This window comes from Rattus norvegicus, chromosome 3 (assembly GCF_036323735.1).
Source record: "Rattus norvegicus strain BN/NHsdMcwi chromosome 3, GRCr8, whole genome shotgun sequence".
In the NCBI taxonomy this organism is placed as follows: Eukaryota; Metazoa; Chordata; class Mammalia; order Rodentia; family Muridae; genus Rattus; species Rattus norvegicus.
Window position 1 is genome coordinate 45,323,940 of NC_086021.1, and position 24,362 is coordinate 45,348,301.

Consider the following 24,362-nt stretch of genomic DNA (forward strand, 5'->3'; position numbering starts at 1 on the left):
TGTCCTGGAGTATACTTATCACACCTTTTGTTAACTAATTATACATTGAAATCAAGTCATATTAATTGTTCTGAATGTAATAAGAATTTATATAAAAGGTACAGTTCAATATCACAAATTTTTATCAGTTTTAGAACTTTCTGAAAAAGACAATAAAGCACCCACTAATGTTACTTGAAATTCACTGTTTTATTAGTCCTAATTTTTCTTTAATTTTAATATATATATATAATATTTACAAATGTGTCTAAATCTTATAATTTAATTCATTCAGTTAAATTCATTCAATGCAGTATTTACCAAATGTTTTCCTCATTTTGGAATGAACTTCTTCTGTTACAGCCAAAGTAAACTATTTCAGAGGAAGTAAAATAGAATTTAAACTTCTGTTTAAAGGGCAAAATATTATGATTTTGCTAATACTTTTGGAAAGATTATCTTAGATTATGAAATGAACAAAATTTAGACTGGTCTACTAGCAGTTCTAACCTACCTTGTTGACTTTGTGCACAACTCATAGATAATAGTGTTTCAAATTAAACTTTTCTATTATAGAAAATATCTATATTTAGGGATTATACTAATTATTTTTTCAGGTTATCATAAAGGTACATAGAGACATAAAAATAAGGCAAATAGGTAGATATAGATAGAAATGTTTGTAAATATATATATATATGTGTATGTATAGCTTTTGAATTTTTATTATTTTCATTTTTATAAAATTTATATAAAATTTATAATGTTTCCCTTCACCTTTTCTCTCAACAAACCCTCCTACAATCCTCTCCTTGCTCTCTTTCAAATTCATGGCCTCTTTTCATTATATATATACATATATATATATAAATATGTTTATATATTTATATATATTATATATATTGTAGAAACACAATTTTCTCAGTGTGTATAATTTTTTTGTAAGTATGTTTTCTGTGATAATAGGTTTTTATCATGTTGATATATTTAGAGTAACCTCAGGATAGAGGATCTCAGCTGAAGACGTGCACAAATCAGAATAGCCTCTGGACCTAATTGTGAGATATTTTTCTTGACTGATGTAAGCAGGCTCAGCTCAGTATGGACGGGGCCAACCCTGTGACCTTGCTCCTGGTTTGTGTAACAAACACAAATGAGCAAGTCAGAAGCATCATCCCTCTACTGCTTTTGCTTCAGGTTCTGCTTGAATTCCTGTTCTGACTTTCCTCAATGATGGACAGTAAGTTATGGTATAAAATGAATCACTTTTCTCCCAATGATGCTTTCAGTCAGTCAGTGTTTTATTACAGCAACAGAATGAAAATAGAATATATGTATAATGCAAAATAATTTTTGTCCAAGCAGAAATCACACTCGTGTATGCATTTGGTACATAACACTGAACACTTTCTGCTTCTGTCTATTTTCAGGGTTTGCCTTTCCTCACATTTTCTTACATGATGAATGTTTTATTGAAGCATGCTTGCCCTTCCTATTTCTGATGGATATTGATGTTAACTAGATCCACAACACTGACAATGTCGTGGGAGATGTAAATACCTGTATAGCTTGCCAACAGTGAGAACATTTTTTTTTCCTCATTTACCCTCACGCATGTGTCAGTAAATGACAGTGGCCACAAACATGCAGGAACACTGTTAGCAAATATCTATCGGAAATATTGTGGTTTCTCATCAACGGGTTGACAAGAAGAAGGCAGAAGCCACTTTGTGGTTTTTGCAAATGGACAAAAGGATTTCAAAACAAATACATAATTGATAGAAAATGCCTCCACAGCGATTTGTCCCCCTTCAGGAGCCCAGTGCCTCACTTCAGTTCCACACCACTGCAATTCTGTATGCTTAAAATATTTTTTTCTGGTTTGGCGCCTCAACTCCCCAGCAGCAGAGAGGCAGGTAGCTTCTTTGGGGCAGCTACACATAAGCTGTTGTTGTTGTTGTTGTTGTTGTTGTTGTTGTTGTTGTTGTTATTGTTATTGTTGCAACAGGTCCACACTGCATGCTGTACACTCCCCTGCCTCTCTCTATCCATGCCACTGCATGAACCCCGCCCTACAGTATGACCTGGGGAGAAACATGATTGATTCTAATGTATGACTCATGCTCCATGTGTGCCCACGGCATCAGGCCCTGATCATTATTAGTACGTAACCCACAAAGGCAGACTGAAATGTAATTCAGGTCGTTGTGTGATCAACTCAGAGAAATGTAGGCAACAGAAAGATCTGGGGATTTGAGACACACTCTATTGAAAGTGTTTATCTGCATGAAAATGACCTGAGTAGTAGCAGCATCCTCTCCCTTGTTCTGACACAGTCTTACAGAAAATCAAATTTTTATTTTTTACTAAGATGTGCCCTTGTTTGTAATTCAGAACAAAAAGGCACATAGAAAATATAAGAAAGGATCCTCCTGGTAAACAAGGGACAAAGAAGTATGAAGATAAAGATGAAAATACTTATTTTTCACGTATTCTTTTGTTAATTTCCTAGCATAAATGATAAAAGAAGAGAATACAAATTAGGGAAAAATGTGTCAAAACTGGCACATTTTGAAAATGAGTTCACCAATTTCTAATGAGATGTTTCGTTTTCCACCTTTGTTACATGCAAAGTTTCAGTGTTAAAAGAAAATTAACCTTTTTTATGTTGCTTACTAATTTTTCCTGGCAATATTGAAACACTTGAACCATTATTTATTTTGGAAATTGTGCTGTTAATAAGGGTGTATTGTAATGGTACTAATTAAAGACTGCAATGCCTTTGGGAGGAATAAACATTGTGCAAGGCTGGAATGTTACATTCTTAATTAGCAGTTTGGAAATGATTACAAATAAGCAGTGTGAGCCACTTCCTCTCATTTACACACTGCCATAGCCTACGAAGGGCCTTACTGCATGGCTGCTGATCTCCTGCATGGTTTCTAGTTTATTTCAGCTGTAATTAATTTCATAATTGCAAGCGTCTCAGAGCCACAGCTATAATTTGGCAGAGGATCTTGTATGCAGGAACTTATGAATTCTAACACAGTCAGGCCCTCAGTCTCAGGGACTTGTAAGTTATTATCTCGGATACTGTTACTAACCACATGAAGAGAAGAGCTGGAATCTTTAATAAACAGGAAAAAAAAGCCTGAAATCCACTGCAATACAATGCAATATTATATTTTCAATATATTTTAAGCATATTCCATAGATTTTCCTTACTTACTCACACATCTGTTGCTAGCCAGCAATGTTCTATCCCCTCTACAGGAACAATTCACTCTTCCATCCGGCGTTAGAAGGCAGAGGTCATGGCAACCTCCATTTAGTAATGCACAAGGAGAGAGTTCACCTGCAAGGAAGAGGCCTGCGGGTAATACTTTGTAATGAATACACAGTCCCCATTAATTATAAGTAACCAGTAAACAGGTGAGCTGATTCAACCTCTAGGACACCCAGGACTTTTGAGGATGTCGTGGCATTATAAAAGGGTTTTCTACTGAACAATTCTGTATTAGAACAACTGCAGCATTTATAAACCCAGATGCAAATCTGCCAAGAAGATAATTTTTGCACAGGAATGTTAACCTTTACTTTCAAAGATAATGAGGAATAAAGAATACAGTACAATGTTATAAGCAATTAAAAAGAGAAATTGTTCTTTTGGTGACCAGTTGAATTCTGTAGAAGTTATTTAAACATTTCAGCATATTGATACATGATACATTAAATACTCAAGGTCTGAATATTACCTCCCAGTTAGTAAGATCACAAAGTGTGATGTTCATTAAAGAGAAAAAAATTGGCAGGTTGTAGAGCTAGGAAATATTTCCTATTACAACTTACAGCTATTGGTGTCATTAGCAACAGCTATGATTCCCATTGGCTGATGTGGAATATCCGAACGAAGAACTTTGGTTTCTCCTCCAGTGTACTTGTTGGAACGCAAAATAGCTCTTCGTCCCCAGTCTGACCAGAAGATATAATTGTCATAAACTGCCAGACTAAGGAAAGTTCCCGGTCCAGACTTAACAATGACCTGAAATAAATTATAGTTTATTCAATATATAAGTGGTCAGATATTGATACTCTTTTTTTATTCCACAAAGTGAGGGATGAAAAGTAGTTAAACACAGTAGGGTCCATCACATCATAACTTCACTGAATGTCCCATCATAGTACTTATAGAATTTATTTTAACTATTTAAGTTTTCTTCAAAATATTAATAGAATAAAAAGAGGAGCAAGGGTGAATATGAAAATAACATCTACTGAACTGGGGTCCAAAAAGTATAATAAAGCAAGCAAAAGATGATAAAAGAAGAAATTCTTCTGGAAGAAATAAAATTAGTCAATTTACTTGCAAATGCCAAACTTTGTACATAAAGTTTTGAAAGAAGTTGAAAATAATACTTGGATTTAATAAGAATTCAAAAAATTATACCCTGTTACTAAAAATAGGAAAACATTCTTTATGACCCTAGATCTTACACTGACTGTAATTTTAGTATCACACTTAAAGGAACAATCCACTAAAATTTTGATAATGTGCATAAACTTGAAGACATTGTTTTCCAAATCAAATTAATAAAATAGTAAAATTTTAGGAGGAAATAGTTTTATATCCTAAGTGCACAAAAGGTTTGCCAAAAGAAATCTTGGAAAAAGGAAAAGTCAGTAATACAGTGATGTGTGTTAAAGATTTGGGTAAAGGGGATCCATCAGTAACAATTGGTGGGATTGCAAACTGATGCAGCCACTCTGGAAATCAGTGTGGAGAATCCCCTCAAATCCAAAATAAGTCTATCACATGGCTTAGCTCTTCTACTCCTCAGTATCTGCCCCAAACACTGGATGCTCTACTCCACAGATACTTGCTCTGCTATATTCACTGCCATTCTCCTCATATCCAGTGGGAAATGAAACAACCTGAATGCCCTTCAACCGCCAAATGGATAATACATATGTATTAAAGTGTAATACAAATGCAAAATGGAACATTTCTCGGGTTTAAGAAAAAATAAAATAGCAACGTTTTGAGGTAAATGAATAAAAATAGAAATTACTATACCAAAGTACCCAAAACAAACTGTGAAATACCCCCAACAAAAATGAAAAAAAAACCCAGATATTCTGTCCTGTTTGTGGAGGCTACTTCTAAATCTTTAGGAAGGAACATATAATCCATAGAAACTACAGTAATTAGGAAATTTAAAAAAAGTTCCTGAGGTGAGAGTATGTGGAGATAGAAAGAGGACCACAGAAGGGACTAGAACAGAGCAGAAATGGAAGAAAAGTAGAAGAGGGAAGCCTTAATATGGGATGTGGGAGAGAGGGCAATGTAGATGTTTGAAAAAGACATAGGAATCATATACTTCTATGATTGCTTAAAATTAATACACTATGTGTAATTGTATTTGTATATTTTAAATGAAGTTATGCCGCTTGGGAAATAATGCTTACCTCACAATACTATCTTTTAAAAAAATACAGAGCCCCCAAACAACATTTCTGTTGTCTTTGCTTGCATCCTTGAGCTAGGAGGTAAGATTCAATTGCAGAAAACACCATAAACTGTGGGCAGAGGACTTACAGGAATTGACCTCCTTCCTGGTGATTAGCTCCATGATATGAGGGGGAACAATTTAACGTGAGAAAAAAAATAGATATCAGTAGTCCTTACTCAAATGGGATTCCTGCAAGCTACAACATTGACCAAGAACATAAGCTGTCCCCCCAAGATGCAATAATGGTACTTATGTCTTAGCACTATCCATCAGGCATCTAATTAGGCCTTAAGGCCTGATCAATAAGCAGAAATTAATTTCTGGTTCTACAAACCCAGGTAACTACTTGTGGTTGATGAGGCATGTGTGTATGCTGGTGGTAGTGGAGTCCTAAATTAGTGTTATTTCTAATTTCATTCTATATACTTACCCTCAGACCCTCAGATGAGTGTAATTCATCCCTCTCATCGAAGGTGCTTCTTTTTCTAACAGAGATCATTACCAAAATCCACAAGTGGTTAAAATGTAAAGACTCACTGGCAACATGGTTACTAATCAAGTGGATTCCCACATGATAAATCTACTACACAATCTCTATTGTGAAATAGATGAAAGATGAAAAATGGTAGGAGCAAGAGAACCAGGATGTCTGCTGTTAGCCAGCATCTTTGCATGACAAGGAAGCTGCCCCCATAAAAATCTCAACCATATGCTTGATTACACTAGCCTTGATCAGTAACACTAGTTGACATGCCAAAGAAAATTGCAGGAGTTTTACAAGGCCCCAGCACTAGATAAAGATCTATAGGTGAGACAGAGAATATTTATTATCTAGACAGTAACCCCCAATGTTTATCTAATCCCAAGTATTCAGCCTTAAACATGTATACTGAGCAATACCAAATAATTATAGTGGGTGGTAAAATATACGTAAACAAGTCTAAGGGACAGCAATAATTACAGTTGGAGAAGCCATGAATTGGAGAGGGAAAAGGAATAGCATTTGAAGGGTTGGATGGAGTGAAGAGGGGGGAAAAGATGTAAAAACAGTGCTTATATGTAAAATTCTCAAAAGTGATAAAAATATTTATAGGGCACCAAAATACTTGAAGAAACATAAAATGTTACAAATGTGGTATTTCAATGTAAAGTTCTGTCTCTATTAACCACCTACATAAAGCATAATTATGAAGTTATTAACAATATCATCCTCTGGATATCCCCCAAACTCTACCTTATTCATCCCAAGTTAGCTGCTAATTGTCTTTTCGTTAAAACAATTACATCATTGGTTTTTACTCTAGGAGCAACTTCTGTTCTGTAAATCAATGCTACTCACATGTAATTTATTCAAAGTTATTTTCCTATTTTTAATCCTTTAATTAATTGGATTTAATTAGATGCTGATAGTCTGTATTATTTTGTCTTATAATGTTGTCCCATTGCCTTTAAATGTATGATTCTCCTGCCTCAGCTTAGAAAGGACTGAGATTCCGGTGCATACAACATATAAAAGTGACATTTGCATTTCTAAGAAAGTTAAAAGTGGTGCCACTACTTGAGTAATATATTTGGCAAAAAATAATTATAAAGGAGAAAGTGTAAAAATAAAAAATGTTTTTACACACAAATAATGTTTTTCACCACTTAAATTTCTTTGGGCCTATTTTCTCTGTGTTGGGATTTTCTCTGGTTGAACTTCTTCAGGTCTTCTGTGTGCTGCCACAGACTCTGTGAGTTCATATGTGTGCCATTACTGCTGTGCCTCAATGACAGAGACGGTATAGTCTTCCTCTCTGCACAGATCCTGGATCTTTGACTAGAGTGGTTTGATTAAAAAAAATCCATTAACAACAACACTCTGAATCGCCATACCTAGCCTAGAAACTATTTACATTTGATATTCACTAGGAAAGGGACATTCAGTTTTATCCAATGGAATAACACTGGGTATTTTAACTGCACTTCAGGCCAGGCCCTATGGCCAGGAAGTATATAGACCTAAGAGAATCTGGGCTTTTATGTGCTTTTTGTTTTGTTTTTGTGGTTTGGGATTTTAGTTTGTATCGTTTATTATGAATTGGTTTTGCTTTTGGTTTTGAAAGAAACAGTGAAAGAGAAACGAGGTTAGAATAGAAAATGGTGTGGGAGATATTGAAGGAACTAGGATAGAAGAAAAGAATACAATCAAAATATATACTAGGGGAAAAAAGTAAAGAAAAAGGAAACATACATCACTTTTTTTCTTCTTTACACAATTTTGCACTCACCTTTTCTTCCAATTCAAGATAAGTTAATGAGGGAAGTTCAATAGATCCTGCCTGACCCATTGCTGACAGCTTTCTGATTATACTACAGTAAAAACTAGAGAGAAATGGCCACAGGAAGATCAGTAGAGTCATCCAGGCACAAGGGAGATGAGATTAGCAGGTAGAGATGAAAGAAGACAGGTCCTTGAGCAATAAGTGTTACAAAGATCATGAACCATGGGAATCTAAGCAAAAGTTGAATGACACAAACTTAGACATCTAAGAAAAACATCCCAAGATAAGACTGGAAAGGACATGTAGAGGGCTTCTTTTGCTCTACCGAAAGACTATACACGGACTGACTGACCCATGGCACCAGCTGCATATGTAGCAGAAGATGGCCTTGTTGAGCACCAATGGAAGGAGAAATCCTTGGTCCTGCCAAAGTTGGACCCCTAGTGTAGGTTAATGTTAGGGGGTGTGGGAAGAGGGGGCAGATGAGGAGGGGAACACCCTTAGAGAGGAAGGGGAGTGGGATGGGATGGGGGCTTATGTCAGGAAAACCAGGAAAGGGAATACTATTTGAAATGTAAATAAAAAAATTCAATAAAGGAAAAAAACAAAAACAATGAGAGAGAGAGAGAGAGAGAGAGAGAGAGAGAGAGAGACTGTGAGTTTGTTTAGTTCTGTCCTGAAAATAATTACCTGCTATTCAGAGTATTAAATGAACTATTTCCACCACAATTAGTTTGTAGTTTTAAAGGTTTTAAATAAAAATCTAAGTTAGATAATAATAAAACGAGTTGCAGGGTTAGGGTTAGGGTTAGGGTTAGGGTTAGGGTTAGGGTTAGGGTTAGGATTAGGTCAAGACCATTAAGAGTTCATCCAAGGGTTGGGGATTTAGCTCAGTGGTAGAGCACTTGCCTAGCAACCGCAAGGCCCTGGGTTCTATCCCCAGCTCCAAAAAAAAGAAAAAAAAGAGTTCATCCAAACCAAGGATAGTACTACTGTTCAGGAGAGAAAGGTAAATCTAGAGACAAAGGACTTCTTAACTCTGTCATCCAAACTTATGATTATTCATTTATTCATTTTTCAATATTCTCAATCATCAGTAAGGAATTATCATTTCATAGTATATATGATATATATAACATCTAGTTACTGAGACAGAATAACAGCCCAAAGCAGTGTCATGTAGGAAGGGTTAATTTTCTTCATGTCAGTGAAGGCTTGGGTGCAGGAGAATTAAGCTGTTGGCCACATCATATTCATAGTGAAAAAGTAGAGACTTGTGCTCCACTGGTTTTCTCCTTTTGATTCAGTCTAGGACCTCAGCCCACAGGATGTTGTGACTCACAATCAGAGTGGGTCACTTTCATCAGTTAAACCTTCCTGGAAACACACCTAGAGATGCACTGGACACTTTAAGGGATCCTACTGCATTAACAACCAGTGCTACCCATCACAGATACATAATACTCAGTTCAGTCAGCATTTATAATAATACTAGTGATGAATGTTACTTTGATCATTTTATTGATGGTGTGAGTTGATTCTTGACAAGGTTAATTAATTATTCAAGGTGATCTAAAATTGATTAAGACTCAATATGCCCAAGATCTATGTTAATTATGTCAACATTTGGTTTTACAAGTAGGAACTACAAAAACTCACTTTAGTTTATTACTGAAACCATTGTTCCCTCATTTTACCAGTATAATATTTTACATACACAATGTAATATTCAATAAAGATCGTTAGATGAATAATAATGAAAATTTTCAGTAAGATTCAAATCAAAACTAATTTTCATGGGTAGTAGCTGTCACCAAATGTCCATTGTCATGGTAACATCTCTTATTAGGTCAAACACTGATTTAGTTCACTAGTTACTTTTCAATGTTTGCTGACACATTAAAAGGGGAAAGCAAGATAAAATGAAGTATAATTACTCATGGAATGTACAATAGATTCTACCAATAATGAACCAAACTCCTGCCATATCATTTCTGATTAAAGCTCAATCATGCATTACCATTTCCAGATTAAATGTGTTTAGCACTGTATCTTTCAAGCCTAATCAGTATCTTCAGAGACAAGGTAGATGCTTTGTTATCATGAATGTCTATAATGTGCAATATCTAATTTATACTGTAGTTTTTATGCATTTTCACTTTAAATCCATAAATAGCTCCATTTTTCAAAATAAGTCATGTTTTTAGAAAAATTGTTTCTGCACAGACACTTAACTCCACATATGCTTTCTCAGATAAACAATAAAATTAATTCTGAGAGTATGTACTATAAATCTGAAATTTATATATCAGAAATTCACATGTCTAGCCACATGCCTTTTGCCTGTTGGCATTTACATCTGCACTGATATCTTTTTGGTTGAAGCACCCAAATCAATCAATCAATGAAGAAAATTCAGATTTACAGGGCACAAACATAGACTGTACATTCAGATATTGTGTGGTAAACAGTATAAAATTGGAGGCATCTAAATGCTCCAGTGATTTCCTCTCTGACAAGCTCATAAATGATCGTTAAGTAAAATGACAGGTTGGCTAGAAACATGGCTGTGCACCAAAGAATGTTACGCATTTCAGAGAAATAGCTGCTGTTGGGTTAGCCTTGACATGAGCAGGGGCTGCTAAGTCAGTAACTTAAAACTGTACAGTATATAATATAATAAGCATATTATTTTACTTTTTAGAAAGAGCTGTCTTATTTAATAGTATTTAGTATTGATAGCTAAATACTTAAAAACAATAAATTTCAAATCAGTCTAAAGCCTTCCATATTGTGGTTATTTTATTCTTAACTCAGAAAGCCCAGATACCTAAACATCACCACACCATTAGTGCTCTCTCTTCCATCTATCTCATTAAAAACTCTTCCAGCAATCAGTTCAGTAATCCAGGTAACTTGCCTTCAAACAGAGAGTAAGAATTCCATTTTCTACCTCTCAGAGTTCCTCGGGATATTGCAAGCTTTTATGAGAACTGAGTCAATTAAACTTGAAGTAGGAAATATATAGTGTGAGCTAATGAGGACAACTGGAAGTTAAACTGGTTACTGTTACTTGTTAACATGGTAAGATATGAAGCATCTTGGAGAAAAGCCTCTGGGCACACATGAGAGAGATAATTTAGGGAGTTTTGCCCATATCTGTGGAGAATTACCACTAGACTGAATGGGGAGGAAAGCTCACTGAAGAGGAGTGTACGCAGTAGTCCCTAAGCTTGAGTTTGGGGAGCTTAAACAGGAGAAAGATACCTGAGCAAGAGGAAAGATAGTTCTCAACTTCCTGAATGTGAATGTAGCATAACCAATTGCCTCAGGCCCCTGTTGTTAGGATTTTGCCATCATAATGAATATATATATATACATATATGCAATATATATATACACATATACATATATATATGCCACACCTATGATTCTGCAGACTAATTACAAATTCATGATTCTTATGAGTTGCAACGTCATAACCAGAACCACCAATAGCTTGGGTTTTCTTTCTCTGCTCAACAGCCATTCACCACATATATCTCCAACTTGCTTTATACCCCATTGAATATTAGGTAAAACATTGGGAACATATCCATTATATGACTATAGACCACTAGTTTCCTCTAACACAAAAGCTAAGAGTGTTATTACATAGCATTTGTGACCTACATAATGTATATGCAGATATTCTAGTCACATGCCATGTCTTTGAATAACCTTTTTTGGCTCCTTTTTGGTCCTCCTGATATTTACAATGAGACAGCCAAAAGACAACAGCAAACAAGCATTATTCCTTACCCAAGGAAAGAGAAGACTGTGAGCCCTCCCTTGGATTACACAATGGTCTAAGTAGAAGAAAATCTCATATTCATAAGCATTGAAAACATTTTAATGATAACTGGGTAACATTTGTATGCTAGTTTCCTCATCCTCACTTGGGATTATAACTGCCAAGAGTAATACTTATTCAAAACTCTAAGTGAGATGCATTTATACAGACTGAGATGAAGCGTGGGTTTGTGCTATGGGTAATTCGCTCTGGAACACACCACACCTATGACTCTGCAGACTAATTGCAAATTCATGATTCTTATGAGTGGCAAGGTCATAACCAGAACCACCAATAGCTAGGGTTTTCTTTCTCTGCTCAACACAACTTGCTTTACACCCTGTTGAATATCAGCTAAAACATTTGGAACATATATTATATAACTATAAACCACTAGTTTCCTCTAATTCAAAAGCTAAGAGTGTTATTACGTAGCACTTGTGACCTACAAAAGAAATTTCTTATTTTATGTCATCCAAACATACTGGCTATGTCAATGGACTTTGTAAGTTAATTGACTTATTCTGTCTTTTATTCTGTAACTAATTAAATCATATGTAGCCTCTTTCATGGTGGAGCATGTCATTCAGGCAGACAAACGAGAATCAGGCCCACAAGAATCTACATGTCAAATCCAGCATCACTCAATTTTGACTGAAAAAAGTTCTTCCCTCCTTTCAAGCAAGGGGAGTATTTTCTAAATTTCATAAACAGTAAATTTTGAAAGAAAATATACCTTTTCTGTGAGTTTAATGGGTTATTAATCCATTCCACAAACATCACCTATGAATTTAATGCAAGATTTTATGAATTTTCTTTGATGTGTCAGTGCTTGGCTATCCAAAAACAAGGATCAATACTCTTTGCACCCAATCATCTTCTGTTTGCCCAGAGGAGCATTTGCAGAGAACACTCAAGAGAACACAGAGCAAGCTGTCACTATGCCCTTCTCAATTATTATTGAAAGGCTTGGAACCTGGAGTTTTATCTTTTCCAGAACACATACTCAGAATATATTCAGTGTTCAGTAATTATTGCTATAGATTTGTGAATAAATGAGTCATTAAGTCTGTGTCCCCTGAAGCATATATTTAGTTATAGCTTATAACAGGTATATCTAATTGAAACTTCAAGATCTGTGTGCACAGAAACAAAATATTTTTCTTTTAAAAATGATGTCAGCAAGATGAGTGGGTTCCTGAACGACTATAGACATCACCCTCTCAATCCCATACACCTGTGATGAATATTTCAAGAATGCTACTCCCTAGACCATTGCCTAAATACAACTCTCCTGTCTTTTTAATATTTTAAGGGAAGAGTGAAGGGTTTGTCAGAGGAGTATATTAAATCAAATGCTCCTATGTCCATGCCATAATGGAATGTCAATCTTAATATTTCAGAAGTTCACAGACTTTTAAACAAAACTCCAGTATTACTTTAGATACTATATTCAAGGTGTTAAAACTGTGCTGAAAAGGTATATATATATATATATATATATATATATATATATATATATATATATATATATATGTGTGTGTGTGTGTGTGTGTGTGTGTGTGTGTGTGTGTGTGTGTGCGTATACAGTAGATGTAGTTAAAATTCAGTAAAGTGGAGGATAGGAATAACTGTTCTTTAGAATCAAGCGATGATCTCACAATAATGGCAGATAACATCACAGTTAACAGAAGAAATGGAAGTATATGTCAGAAAGTTGATGGACAAGGATTTCATGGTTCCCTTTTGAATTTAGGAACCCTCTAATTACCACAAGGCTCAACCTCATGCAGATGCCACATTATCAACAACACACTGAGGACCCAGATTTCAATAGGGAGTGAGGGCACTCACACTTGCTGTACCACAGTACATAGCCTCTGGAGTCAGGAAGTTGGGTTCTTATGTAGAACATTTCACATGTCCAGAATCTAGACTTACATTGCTCCTTGTTCTAATTCCTTCGTCTTTAGAATACTAGAAATAAAATTTTTTTGTGAAATTTTATAAAATGAAGTTAATGATGTAGAGGTGAGAACTAAAGCATAGACCACAGAGGAAACTACTTATTGGCTTAATCTCCATAGCTTTCATTGCTTTCTTTTTCATACAAGAAATTACCATCTGTCGTGGTGTAACACCATTGATAGTATGATGGGCCTCCAATATCCATCAGCAATGAACAAAATACTCATTTCAGACTCAGAGAATCATCTCATCTCCATAGACTGGCACTAGATCCTGTTATATAAAACATGTAAGTACACACACACACACACACACACACACACACACACACACACACGAGAAAATGAATAGAAACTCAGAACCAACAAGGCCATATGCTTCCATTTCCTGGCCTACCTCAGTTGGAGGTCAGAGCCACTCCTGTAATCTCTACCCAAAGAAAAGTGATGTCATCCAAGGATGCTTTAGAATTTGAACAGATTGCCCGAAAAACTATTGCCCATAACTATATCTCAAAATTGGTCCATTACTTCAAACCCGGCACTTAACTTGCTTTCTTGTTTTCAGTGGCACTGATGATATCACAGAAAATTTACATTAAAGAATTTGTATATATGTTTTCTTTCTTATTTTTTTAGGGATTTCAGACACAGACCAGGTCATGGTGGAGAGAAAAATCCATATTCCTATAGAAATTGTTTACATCATTCCATATAACTACAATTACATGCAAGTATAGTTGCTAATCAAAGTAAACAAAATGCAAACATGTTTTGCTTTGCTTGTTTGTTTGCAAGAAAATAGAATATAGAGAAAATGAAATAGTGATATATGCCCTTGGTTTGATGCCCACATAGTACACACAAACACACACACACACACACACACACACACACACACACACACTTACATATCTCAGAGAGAGAGAGAGAGAGAGAGAGAGACAGAGACAGAGAGAGAGACAGAGAGAGAGACAGAGAGAGAGAGAAAGAGGAGACTGGAATAATAAACCAGTATTTGCCTAGCAAAGCTCTAGTCCATCAATTGATGAATGGGAAAGAAAAATACATGTACCAGACGGAATTTTATTCCAATGTTTGGAAATTAAATCAGCAAATAAATGTGTGAGACTTACAAAACTTTACTCAGTAAGGTCACCACACCTAGAAATACAAAGACCTTCTCTCTCATATGGGTATTCTAACTTTTAATCTTTAAATCTATCCAGAGAACGAGGTTCTGTAACTTATTGTATTTTAATGGTAATTGAGCCCTTGTCTTCTGGGACCTTGCCCCCAGTTAATTCTGATTGGCTAATAAAGATATCTACAGCCAATAGCTGGTGAGAAGAGAGAGAGAGAGAGAGAGAGAGAGAGAGAGAGAGAGAGAGAGAGAGAGAGAACAGTTTTAGGTTTCGTAGGCTTGGCCATGAGGAAGAGGAAGAAGTAGTAAGAGATACTATGCTTGAGGTGTGGACAGGAGAGCAGAGAAAATTTGCCATGTAAGGAGGACAAGAAGATGTGGCTCACAGGGCCATTCAACTGGATCTAGAGTAGCCAAGAAGGAACATAGAAATTAGGGAGTAGTAACTTGGAATTATCGGGGGGAAATAGATTCTAGAAATATGGAGGCTAGACAGTCTCCCAGCTACTGTGCTGCTTAGGGAATATTAAAACATAAAGGTTATCTATGTGTGTGTCTTTCATTTAGGAACATAAACTATTGATGCAGTTAGTAACCCATAAATGAGATGTATTAAAATAGTAATTCTACAAAGTTCACTTATCTAAGCATAAATGTCTCTTTCTGTCTCTGACTCCATTTCTCTTTCTCAAATTGGGAACAGAAAGATAGATATAGATTAATCAACTCTACAAAAGTCTTATCAATGAGATATATGAAGTGAACTTAGATATGTTTAATGTCAAAGTTTTCAATAAACAAATTCTTGATATCTTCTATTTTACTCAGCCATTTTTTAAAGCATTGAAGCTAAACATGAACTTTTCATTCAACCATCAAAACGTATTTTGATTATCAGGCTTCAGAGAAGACAAAACTAATCTGAAGACAAAACTGGCAGTTTACAATTACAGAGTAAGACCAGAGAAGTGAGTTACTGTCTGCAAATGTTGCAAATACTTCTCTGTCAACTAGTTCTATATTACTGACTAAAATCTACAGAACAAGGTATCACTTGAAATGTGGAATGGATTTTTAAATTGCTAATATTTATTTAGTTGTTTGTATTGATGACATGTATTCCTTTTCAGTTCATTCATGAATACAATGATTGTTTACTCACACCTCACACATGTATTTATTATCTACTATGCCCGTTTCCTCCTCTCCTTCCCTATATGTTTCCTTTCCACATTGATGTTTTCTCTAATTTCATGATCTACTGATTTCAGTCAAGTCCATTTGTGTGTACAAAGAACTGTCCATTGGAGCCTGTAGGCCTCATCATTGCATAGACAACTGCAGATAATGCCTTCTCTTCAGGAGATATCAGTAGTCAATAATTTGTCAGAGAGTGGTGGTCTCTATTAGCCTCTTATAAGTCCATGACTGACTACTAAAAGACCTAAGTCTACAGGCTCAGTTAAGGCAATTTCAGCTGCTGTCAAACCATGTTAACAGTCATTGTGACATGGCCCACAGCACTTCTGTCTTCTTCATTTCCTCTAACTCATATTATTTTTCCCTTCTCTTCTGTGATGAAGCCTGTGTCTTAGCAGAAATGATATAAGTGTCCCATTCAGATATAAGCACTTGATCATCAATTGTCCTCAACACATTCAGTTGCCCTGGGTTTCTGTATTCTCTGTTACTTGCTACAGAAAAAAAGAAGAGGAAGAAGAAGAAGAAGAAGAAGAAGAAGAAGAAGAAGAAGAAGAAGAAGGAGGAGGAGGAGGAGGAGGAGGAGGAGGAGGAGGAGGAGGAGGAGGAGGAGGAGGAGGAGGAGGAGGAGGAGGAGGAGAGGAAGAAGAAGAAGAAGAAGAAGAAGAAGAAGAAGAAGAAGAAGAAGAAGAAGAAGAAGAAGAAGAAGAAGAAGAAGAAGAAGAAGAAGAAGAAGAAGAAGAAGAAGCAGTTTCTTTGATAGAGGATGAGAATAAACCATGGTTGCCTAGCTTGGATACTCACATGAAAATGGAAGGGCATTTTTTTTTACATTTTTCTTTAAAGTTTCAAAATAAGTTTATGAGTATGGCTGTTTTTCCTGCATGCATGTTATGTGGATCACATGTGTGCTGTGGCATGGAGGTCAAAAAAGAACATCCTTTAAATGGAAATTAGAGATTAAATCAGTGGTAAGCAACAATGCTGAGAATCAAACCCAGGTTCTCCGTGAGAGCAGCAAGTGCTCTCAATCGCTGAGCTACTTCTCCAGCCCCAGGAACGCTTTTTGCCAAGGAGATTTTATGAGAAATTTATTTCATCATTCCAATATTTAAAATTACATTCCATTGTGTTTTAATATTAAAGAGAGTACTTCCCTGGTTGGGTATAGTGGAATTATTCAAAAGAAAGCATTTAGATGAGGACTGAAATTGTTCTGACCATCTGCATATGCATCCAGGGCAAATGAATTTTAAATAATAGAATACATGCATAATCCATTTTATTAAATATATTTGGAATGGGAAAAGTATGTGGCTTGTATTGAAAAACTAGAATCTGGTTTTGTCATCATTTTTCTAGGCTTTATTTTTTTTAAAGCTGCAGTAATTCTGAGGATTCCTTAACTAATAAAATTCTAAGACCTAATGAGAAAAAGAAATGGGCAGGGATAACCACTGTAGAAAAAGTATTTTAACAACTTACCTGATGGTCAGTAATGCAGAAATAAATCATTCCACATTATTGGAAAGATTGAGTAAAAGTGATTTTGAAATGGAATTGAATTTATAGACATCTGAGTTTGAATTATACAAAGTTCTTATTGAATTTGCTAATCTGTAAACTCTGATGTTGTAAAAGACATAGCATGTTAATTTATATTTCTGACACTGCATGGACATACTTCAGAACCCTGCAAGGTATTACCTCATCCTTAATGTCATTCCCCTTGAAGGACAATTTATTTCTATACTTTTCTGTCTGGAATGCCTCTTGATTTTCGTTTCTCAATTTATATAACAACAAGAACTACTTCTGAAATGTATAATGTAATTGTTTGTAAAATCAAATCTCCAAATAGAGACGTCCACTTTGTTTTATAAGTACTGCAGATAGAAGCAGAATTTTCAAAGGCTTGTATGTAACTGAAGTTGAAAATTCTGCTTAACCTAGATGTCGTTAGAGTAAATATTTCATAAGTATTCTTATCCTCGAAGAATTGGTTATTTAAAGCTTTTGAAGTTAAATCCTTGAAAACATAATCAATAGTTTTTCTGAAATATATGAAGCTGCTATTACTTTAGGGTTTGGTGCTTCATTTTCAGAGGAAAAATAGCTGAACAGAAAAACAGTTGATTTTGCTTGTCTTTTAACCTCAGATTGTAAAAAAAAGTAGCCAAAAGAAAAATTCCAGAGAGGAGAGAGATTAGAGCTAAGACAGTGCACACCTTGGCATGGCTACTTAGTTATGTTCATTAAAACTTAAGTCACAGATATTTCAGTTTCTTCTAAATGTCTTTTTTTAAACTACTTTGAACAACTATTACACGTATGTAGCTTATGGAGGGTGAGCAGCCAAACCTGGTTTGTTAAGAACTTTTAGGGCTTAGGTTCTGACATTATTTACTCCGCTTACAGAACTATGTAGAGAGAAGGCCATAAGAACCCCATAGGAAGAAAAACACTATCAACCAACTAGACACCCTAGAGCTCCCAGGAACTAAACTCCCAACCAAAGAGTACATGTAGAAGGATCCATGGCTTCAGCTACATATGTACTAGAGGATTGCCTTTTCTGGCTTCAGTGGGAGGGAAGGCCCTTGGTCTTGTGGAGATTCCATGCCCCAATATAGGGGAATGCTAGGGCAGTAAAGTGGGAATGGATGGACTGGTAGGAGAGCTCCTTTGTAGAAGCAGAGGGGAGGAGGGATTAGATAGAGGTTTGCAGAGTGGAACCCAGGAAGAGGGATAACATTTGAAATGTAAATAAATACAATTTATATTGCCAATGAGATTTTATAGAGAGTTCATTGAATTTAGTGATTATTCTGGGGGAAGTGAATGTAAAGTTTAACAACATTAAGACAGCCAATCTATGACAAGATGCATTTTCATTTTGTGTATTCATATTCATCCTTTAAATTCCTTCAGTAATGTTACAAAAGAGAGATCATGAAGAGAATGGATCTTCAATGTTCCCTAGTATAGAAGGCATTTCCCCAAACATAATATGACAAAACAGGAGATGGAAAAATCAATCCAAATCTGTGACATCCTGATGTAACACAGCTGCTCATTTACAAGTGACTTGCTTATTGACTCACCCTAACCACCGAGGACTGAAAACTAACCAATCAAGACCACAATCCTTTGCAGGGTAGGAATTAAATACTGGAAAACTGCTTATAGAGTACCTGACCCTAATTGGATGAGGAATCCTCCAAGATGAGATTGTCACACATGTCTCTCCAAAGCCCACTGTGCTTTATAGTATAGAAAATGTATCTGGTTATTAAAGATTATCAAAATGAAGATTTAAGATTATCTTCTTATTTTCTTATTAAATTTGTCAAGATTTTATTATTTAGAGAATTAGGCCTTTGATATCCATAATTTCAAATAAATAAGAATAAAATCATTTTAACACATTTTCCATCAAAATTTTTGGCTGTGTTTATGTTTTAAGTATATGTATTTAAAAATCAAATATATTCTCCTATGAAATTGTAAATATTTGGAAAAACTAATAATTAAGGAAATAGTAAGTTACATGAGTGATAGATTTTTACTATTTTCAAGAAAGACGAGTTTATCGGGGGTATTTACTTTTATTGAAGTTATTATGGTCAGAGCCCGAACACTAACAACTTCAATAAGTCAATTTTTCAGTTTTTAATGATAAAATAAAAAAATCAGAAATCTAATGTCCCCACATTAGAAAGAGATCCTGCTACTCCAAAGTTCCTTTTGAGGGTTATAACATGTTTATAGGACTAAATAGAAGGAAGGGGAGTGTCCATCTAATCAGTCCTAGAGGGTGGTTTCACCCATGATCATTATCTAAACTTTAGTCCTTTCTCTAAGTTTGTTCTAGTTTCATTCTGCTATTGTGACTAATACTGTATTAAAATCATCATCATCATCATCATCATCATCAACAACAACAACAACAACAACAACAACAACAACAACTTATTTGGGAAAGGATTCATATGGCTTACAGTTCCATATCACAGTCTATTACTGAGAGAAGGCAGGGCAAGAACTCAAACAGAAATTCAAAGGCAGAAAACATGGTAGATTGTTGCTTACTGGCCTGGTCACAGGTTCTTGAGTAGTTAACTTCTTCTTTTAAGTTAACTTCTTTGTACACCATAGGATGTCATTCATAGGACATCCTGCTACCCACACACAACAAGCAAGATAATTCTTCAGACATGCTCACAACCAACCAGAAAAGGACAATCACCCCTTTGGGTGTCTCTAGACTCTGTTAAATTGACTATCTAGAGCAAATACCAGGATCAACATGTGTCCTAAAGACATGGACCTGTCTCTGACTGACAAGCTTCCTGATCACCCTTTTTCCAGATTAAGATTTTTGGAGAATTTGCAAGTTTTGGGGTCAATTGTGTAAATGATTTGATATTTTAAAAGAGTGTATATAGGATTAGAATATATTCACCCTGCAGGGCTATTATTGGACCAGAGACTCATGGGGAATTTTTATGTAATACTTGTGGGAAGAAGATAATAAGTGGTCAGACAGATTAGGGACAGAAATTATGGCTTGTTTTCAAAGCCAAAATATCTTCAGGTTTGTCATGATCACAGACCCAAATACCCTTAGGGCTCTTAGATCCTCTTCTGATTTTTCAACCCTCTTCTCTTTTATATGGGCTAAATGTGTCCCAGGAACCCAACTTCTGAAGCTTTATGTGAGGAGGAAGTACCTGAGGCCAACTGGCTCATCTACCTGAACTTTACCTCAGTGTCTCCCATAAATCCTATTGGAAGCTCCTTGGTAACCTGCTCTCAGGGACTAGTTCTCCTTTTTAAGGGCTCTCTTTTTCTCAAGTGTCCCCTTACAATCACAAGATGAAACTCTTCTCCAACCTCTCATTGCCTTTAATTTTATTTTTCACATTTCAAAAAAATAAAGAAAGAAAGAAAAGAAAAAAGAAACTGTATTTCATTGCCTTGTGACATCTATGGTGACCATTGATTTGTCTGGCACTTTACCTCTTAAACTCTGGAACTCCTGATGTGAGAAAGCATCCACAGCTCCAGAGGATTCCCATTCTCTCCCAAGTCTTGTTTTTAAATCAAAAGGATTAAGACTTCAAACCCATTTTAAAACAAGAATAATAAAGAAATAATCAACTTGAAAATAACATCCTGTGTGACATAACTCAGACCCAGAAAGACACAGATGGTACATACCCACTTATAAGTTGATTAGCCACAAAGTACAAGATAAACAGACCCGAAGAAGCTAATTATAGCAGGAAGGCCCGAAGCAAGCTGCTTGAATCTCACTCAGAAGGGGATATAAAATAGATATGGAGGTGGATGGAAAGGGGGAACTGGGTAAGACCCAGGTGTAGTGGGAGAACTGGGGTGGGTATCAGATATGGGAGGTGTTGCCAGAGGATTGGGAGAGTGAATGGAAATAAGTGGAGGAGGGGAGTGGACACCTCTTGGAGTAGCTGGAGACATGGAATCAGAAAGATCCAGAGGTCTACAGGTATGACACTAGCTGAGACTCCTAGAAGATGAGCATATGGAGACTGAAGTGGGTACATCCTGTAGCCAGGAAGGACTTCCAGTAGAGAAAGAGAGAGAGCAAGAGAGAGAGAGAGAGAGAAAGAGAGAGAGAGAGAGAGCGAGAGAGAGAGAGACTGTATGTGTGTGAGTGTGTGTGTGTGTGTGTGTGTGTGTGTGACTGTGTGTTTCTGTGTGTTTGTTTGTAGAGGGTGCACCAACATATCCATAAAACCTTTGACACAAAATTTGTCCTGCCCACAAGATGTGCAGGGATAAAGTTGGAGCAGAGATTGAGGGGATGGCCAGCCAAATGACTGGCCCAACTTGAGACCCACACACATGAGAGAAAGCAAAGTCTCCCATGCTTGCTGACAGGAGACTTCTCAGAGGCTTCATCCCGGAGCTGATGAAACTAGATACAGAAACCCACGGTCAAACATTAGGTGGAATTTGAGGAGGCTTATGGAAGAGTAGGAAGAAGGAGTGAGAGAGCAGAAGGGGTCAAGAAGAGCACAGGAAGACCTACAGAGTAAACTAACCTGGGCCCTTGCATGGGGGCTCATAGAGACTAAACTACCACCGACAGAGCATTCATGGCTAGACTTAGGCCACCTACCCATTTGTAGTAGATGTGCAGTATGGTCTTCATGTGTGTCCCCTAATAATCAGAGCAAGAGCCTGCTCTAATCCTGTTACCTGGCATTTGCCCTATCTGGGGTGCCTTGTCTGGCCTCTGTAGGAAAGAATGTGCTAATCCATGGTCCATTTTGATTTGTCAAGGCTAGTTGGTATCGATAGGGGACATTCCTTTCCCCTCAGACAAGGTAGTAGGAGAAGGGGAACTGGCAAGAGAGGAGGATGGGGGTGGGGGGTGGGGGGCTGGATCAAGATGCCAAAATAGAATAAATAAATAAATAAATGAGTAAATAAATAAAAACAAATTGGATATACTTCAGTACCTTCTGCTATGGGAGATTCAAAGCTTACACAAAAAGATGAATTCATTTACAAAAAATTAACTTACTATTAAAAATAAATCTAATTTTTATGTTTTTAATATTTTAGTCAATGCTATGAAGAACCTAGGTTCAGAATGAAACCAAGATAACAGCTAATAATAAGTGAAACCATGAATTAAGATATTAATATATTTGATATTTATATGGCATTCTAACAAAAGAAACCAAAACTATCAAAATTTGTGAAATCAAATTTTTTTCATTAGATTTGTTTAAAATGTAAATGATCAGACTAATGTTTTTATGTAGATTTGTTAGGTAGCTAGTGGTATTATAGGGTTGAGGACATTAAGAATGGGCCCTCTAAAATCAGGGACTAGACAAGGCTGCCCACTCTCTCCCTACTTATTCAATATAGTTCTTGAAGTTCTAGCCAGAGCAATCATACAACAAAAGGAGGTCAAGGGGATACAGATCAGAAAAGAAGAAGTCAAAATATCACTATTTGCAGATGATATGATAGTATATTTAAGTGATGCCAAAAGTTCCACCAGAGAACTACTAAAGCTGATAAACAACTTCAGCAAAGTGGCTGGGTATAAAATTAACTCAAATAAATCAGTAGCCTTCCTCTACACAGAAGAGAAACAAGGCGAGAAAGAAATTAGGGAAATGACACCTTTCATAATAGACCCAAATAATATAAAGTACCTCAGTGTGACTTTAACCAAGCAAGTAAAAGATCTGTTCAATAAGAACTTCAAGACACTGAAGAAAGAAATTGAAGAAGACCTCAGAAGATGGAAAGATCTCCCATGCTCATGGATTGGCAGGATTAATATAGTAAAAATGGCCATTTTACCAAAAGCGATCTACAGATTCAATGCAATCCCCATCAAAATACCAATCCAATTCTTCAAAGAGTTAGACAGAACAATTTGCAAATTCATCTGGAATAACAAAAAACCCAGGATAGCTAAAACTATCCTCAACAATAAAAGGACTTCAGGGGGAATCACTATCCCTGAACTCAAGTAGTATTACAGAGCAATAGTGATAAAAACTGAATGGTATTGGTACAGAGACAGACAAATAGACCAATGGAATAGAATTGAAGTCCCAGAAATGAACCCACACACCTATGGGCACTTGATTTTTGACAAAGGAGCCAAAACCATCCAATGGAAAAAAGAGAGCATTTTCAGCAAATGGTGCTGGTTCAACTGGAGGTCAACATGTAGAAGAATGCAGATCGATCCATGCTTATCACCCTGTACAAAGCTTAAGTCCAAGTGGATCAAGGACCTCCATATCAAACCAGACACACTCAAACTAAAAGAAGAAAAACTAGGGAAGCATCTGGAACACATGGGCACTGGAAAAAATTTCCTGAACAAAACACCAATGGCTTATGCTGTAAGATCATGAATTGACAAATGGGATCTCATAAAACTGCAAAGCTTCTGTAAGGCAAAGGACACTGTGGTTAGGACAAAACGGCAACCAACAGATTGGGAAAAGATCTTTACCAATCCTACAACAGATAGAGGCCTTATATCCAAAATATACAAAGAACTCAAGAAGTTAGACCGCAGGGAGACAAATAACCCTATTAAAAATGGGGTTCAGAGCTAAACAAAGAATTCACAGCTGAGGAATGCCGAATGGCTGAGAAACACCTAAAGAAATGTTCAACATCTTTAGTCATAAGGGAAATGTAAATCAAAACAACACTGAGATTTCACCTCACACCAGTGAGAATGGCTAAGATCAAAAACTCAGGTGACAGCAGATGCTGGCGAGGATGCGGAGAAAGAGGAACACTCCTCCATTGTTGGTGGGATTGCAGACTGGTACAACCATTCTGGAAATCAGTCTGGAGGTTCCTCAGAAAATTGGACATTGAACTGCCTGAGGATCCAGCTATACCTCTCTTGGGCATATACCCAAAAGATGCCTC

The 24,362-nt window shown here is 36.2% G+C and overlaps 1 protein-coding gene across 6 annotated transcripts in view; it reads right to left on the reverse strand.

Annotated features, from left to right (window-relative positions):
- Positions 1 to 24,362, reverse strand: part of Lrp1b (LDL receptor related protein 1B) — a 2,121,147-nt gene that overhangs the window by 319,939 nt on the left and 1,776,846 nt on the right. For all 6 annotated transcript variants that reach the window (XR_010064783.1, XM_063284873.1, XM_063284870.1 and 3 more), the window contains 2 exons: positions 3,829 to 4,021; positions 3,209 to 3,334 (listed from right to left, as the gene is read on the reverse strand). Coding sequence is in view for 5 of the 6 variants with exons in the window: in XM_063284873.1 (XP_063140943.1) it covers positions 3,209 to 3,334; positions 3,829 to 4,021 (319 nt within the window). In the remaining variant the exon portion in view is untranslated. The remainder of the gene's footprint in view (positions 1 to 3,208; positions 3,335 to 3,828; positions 4,022 to 24,362) is intronic.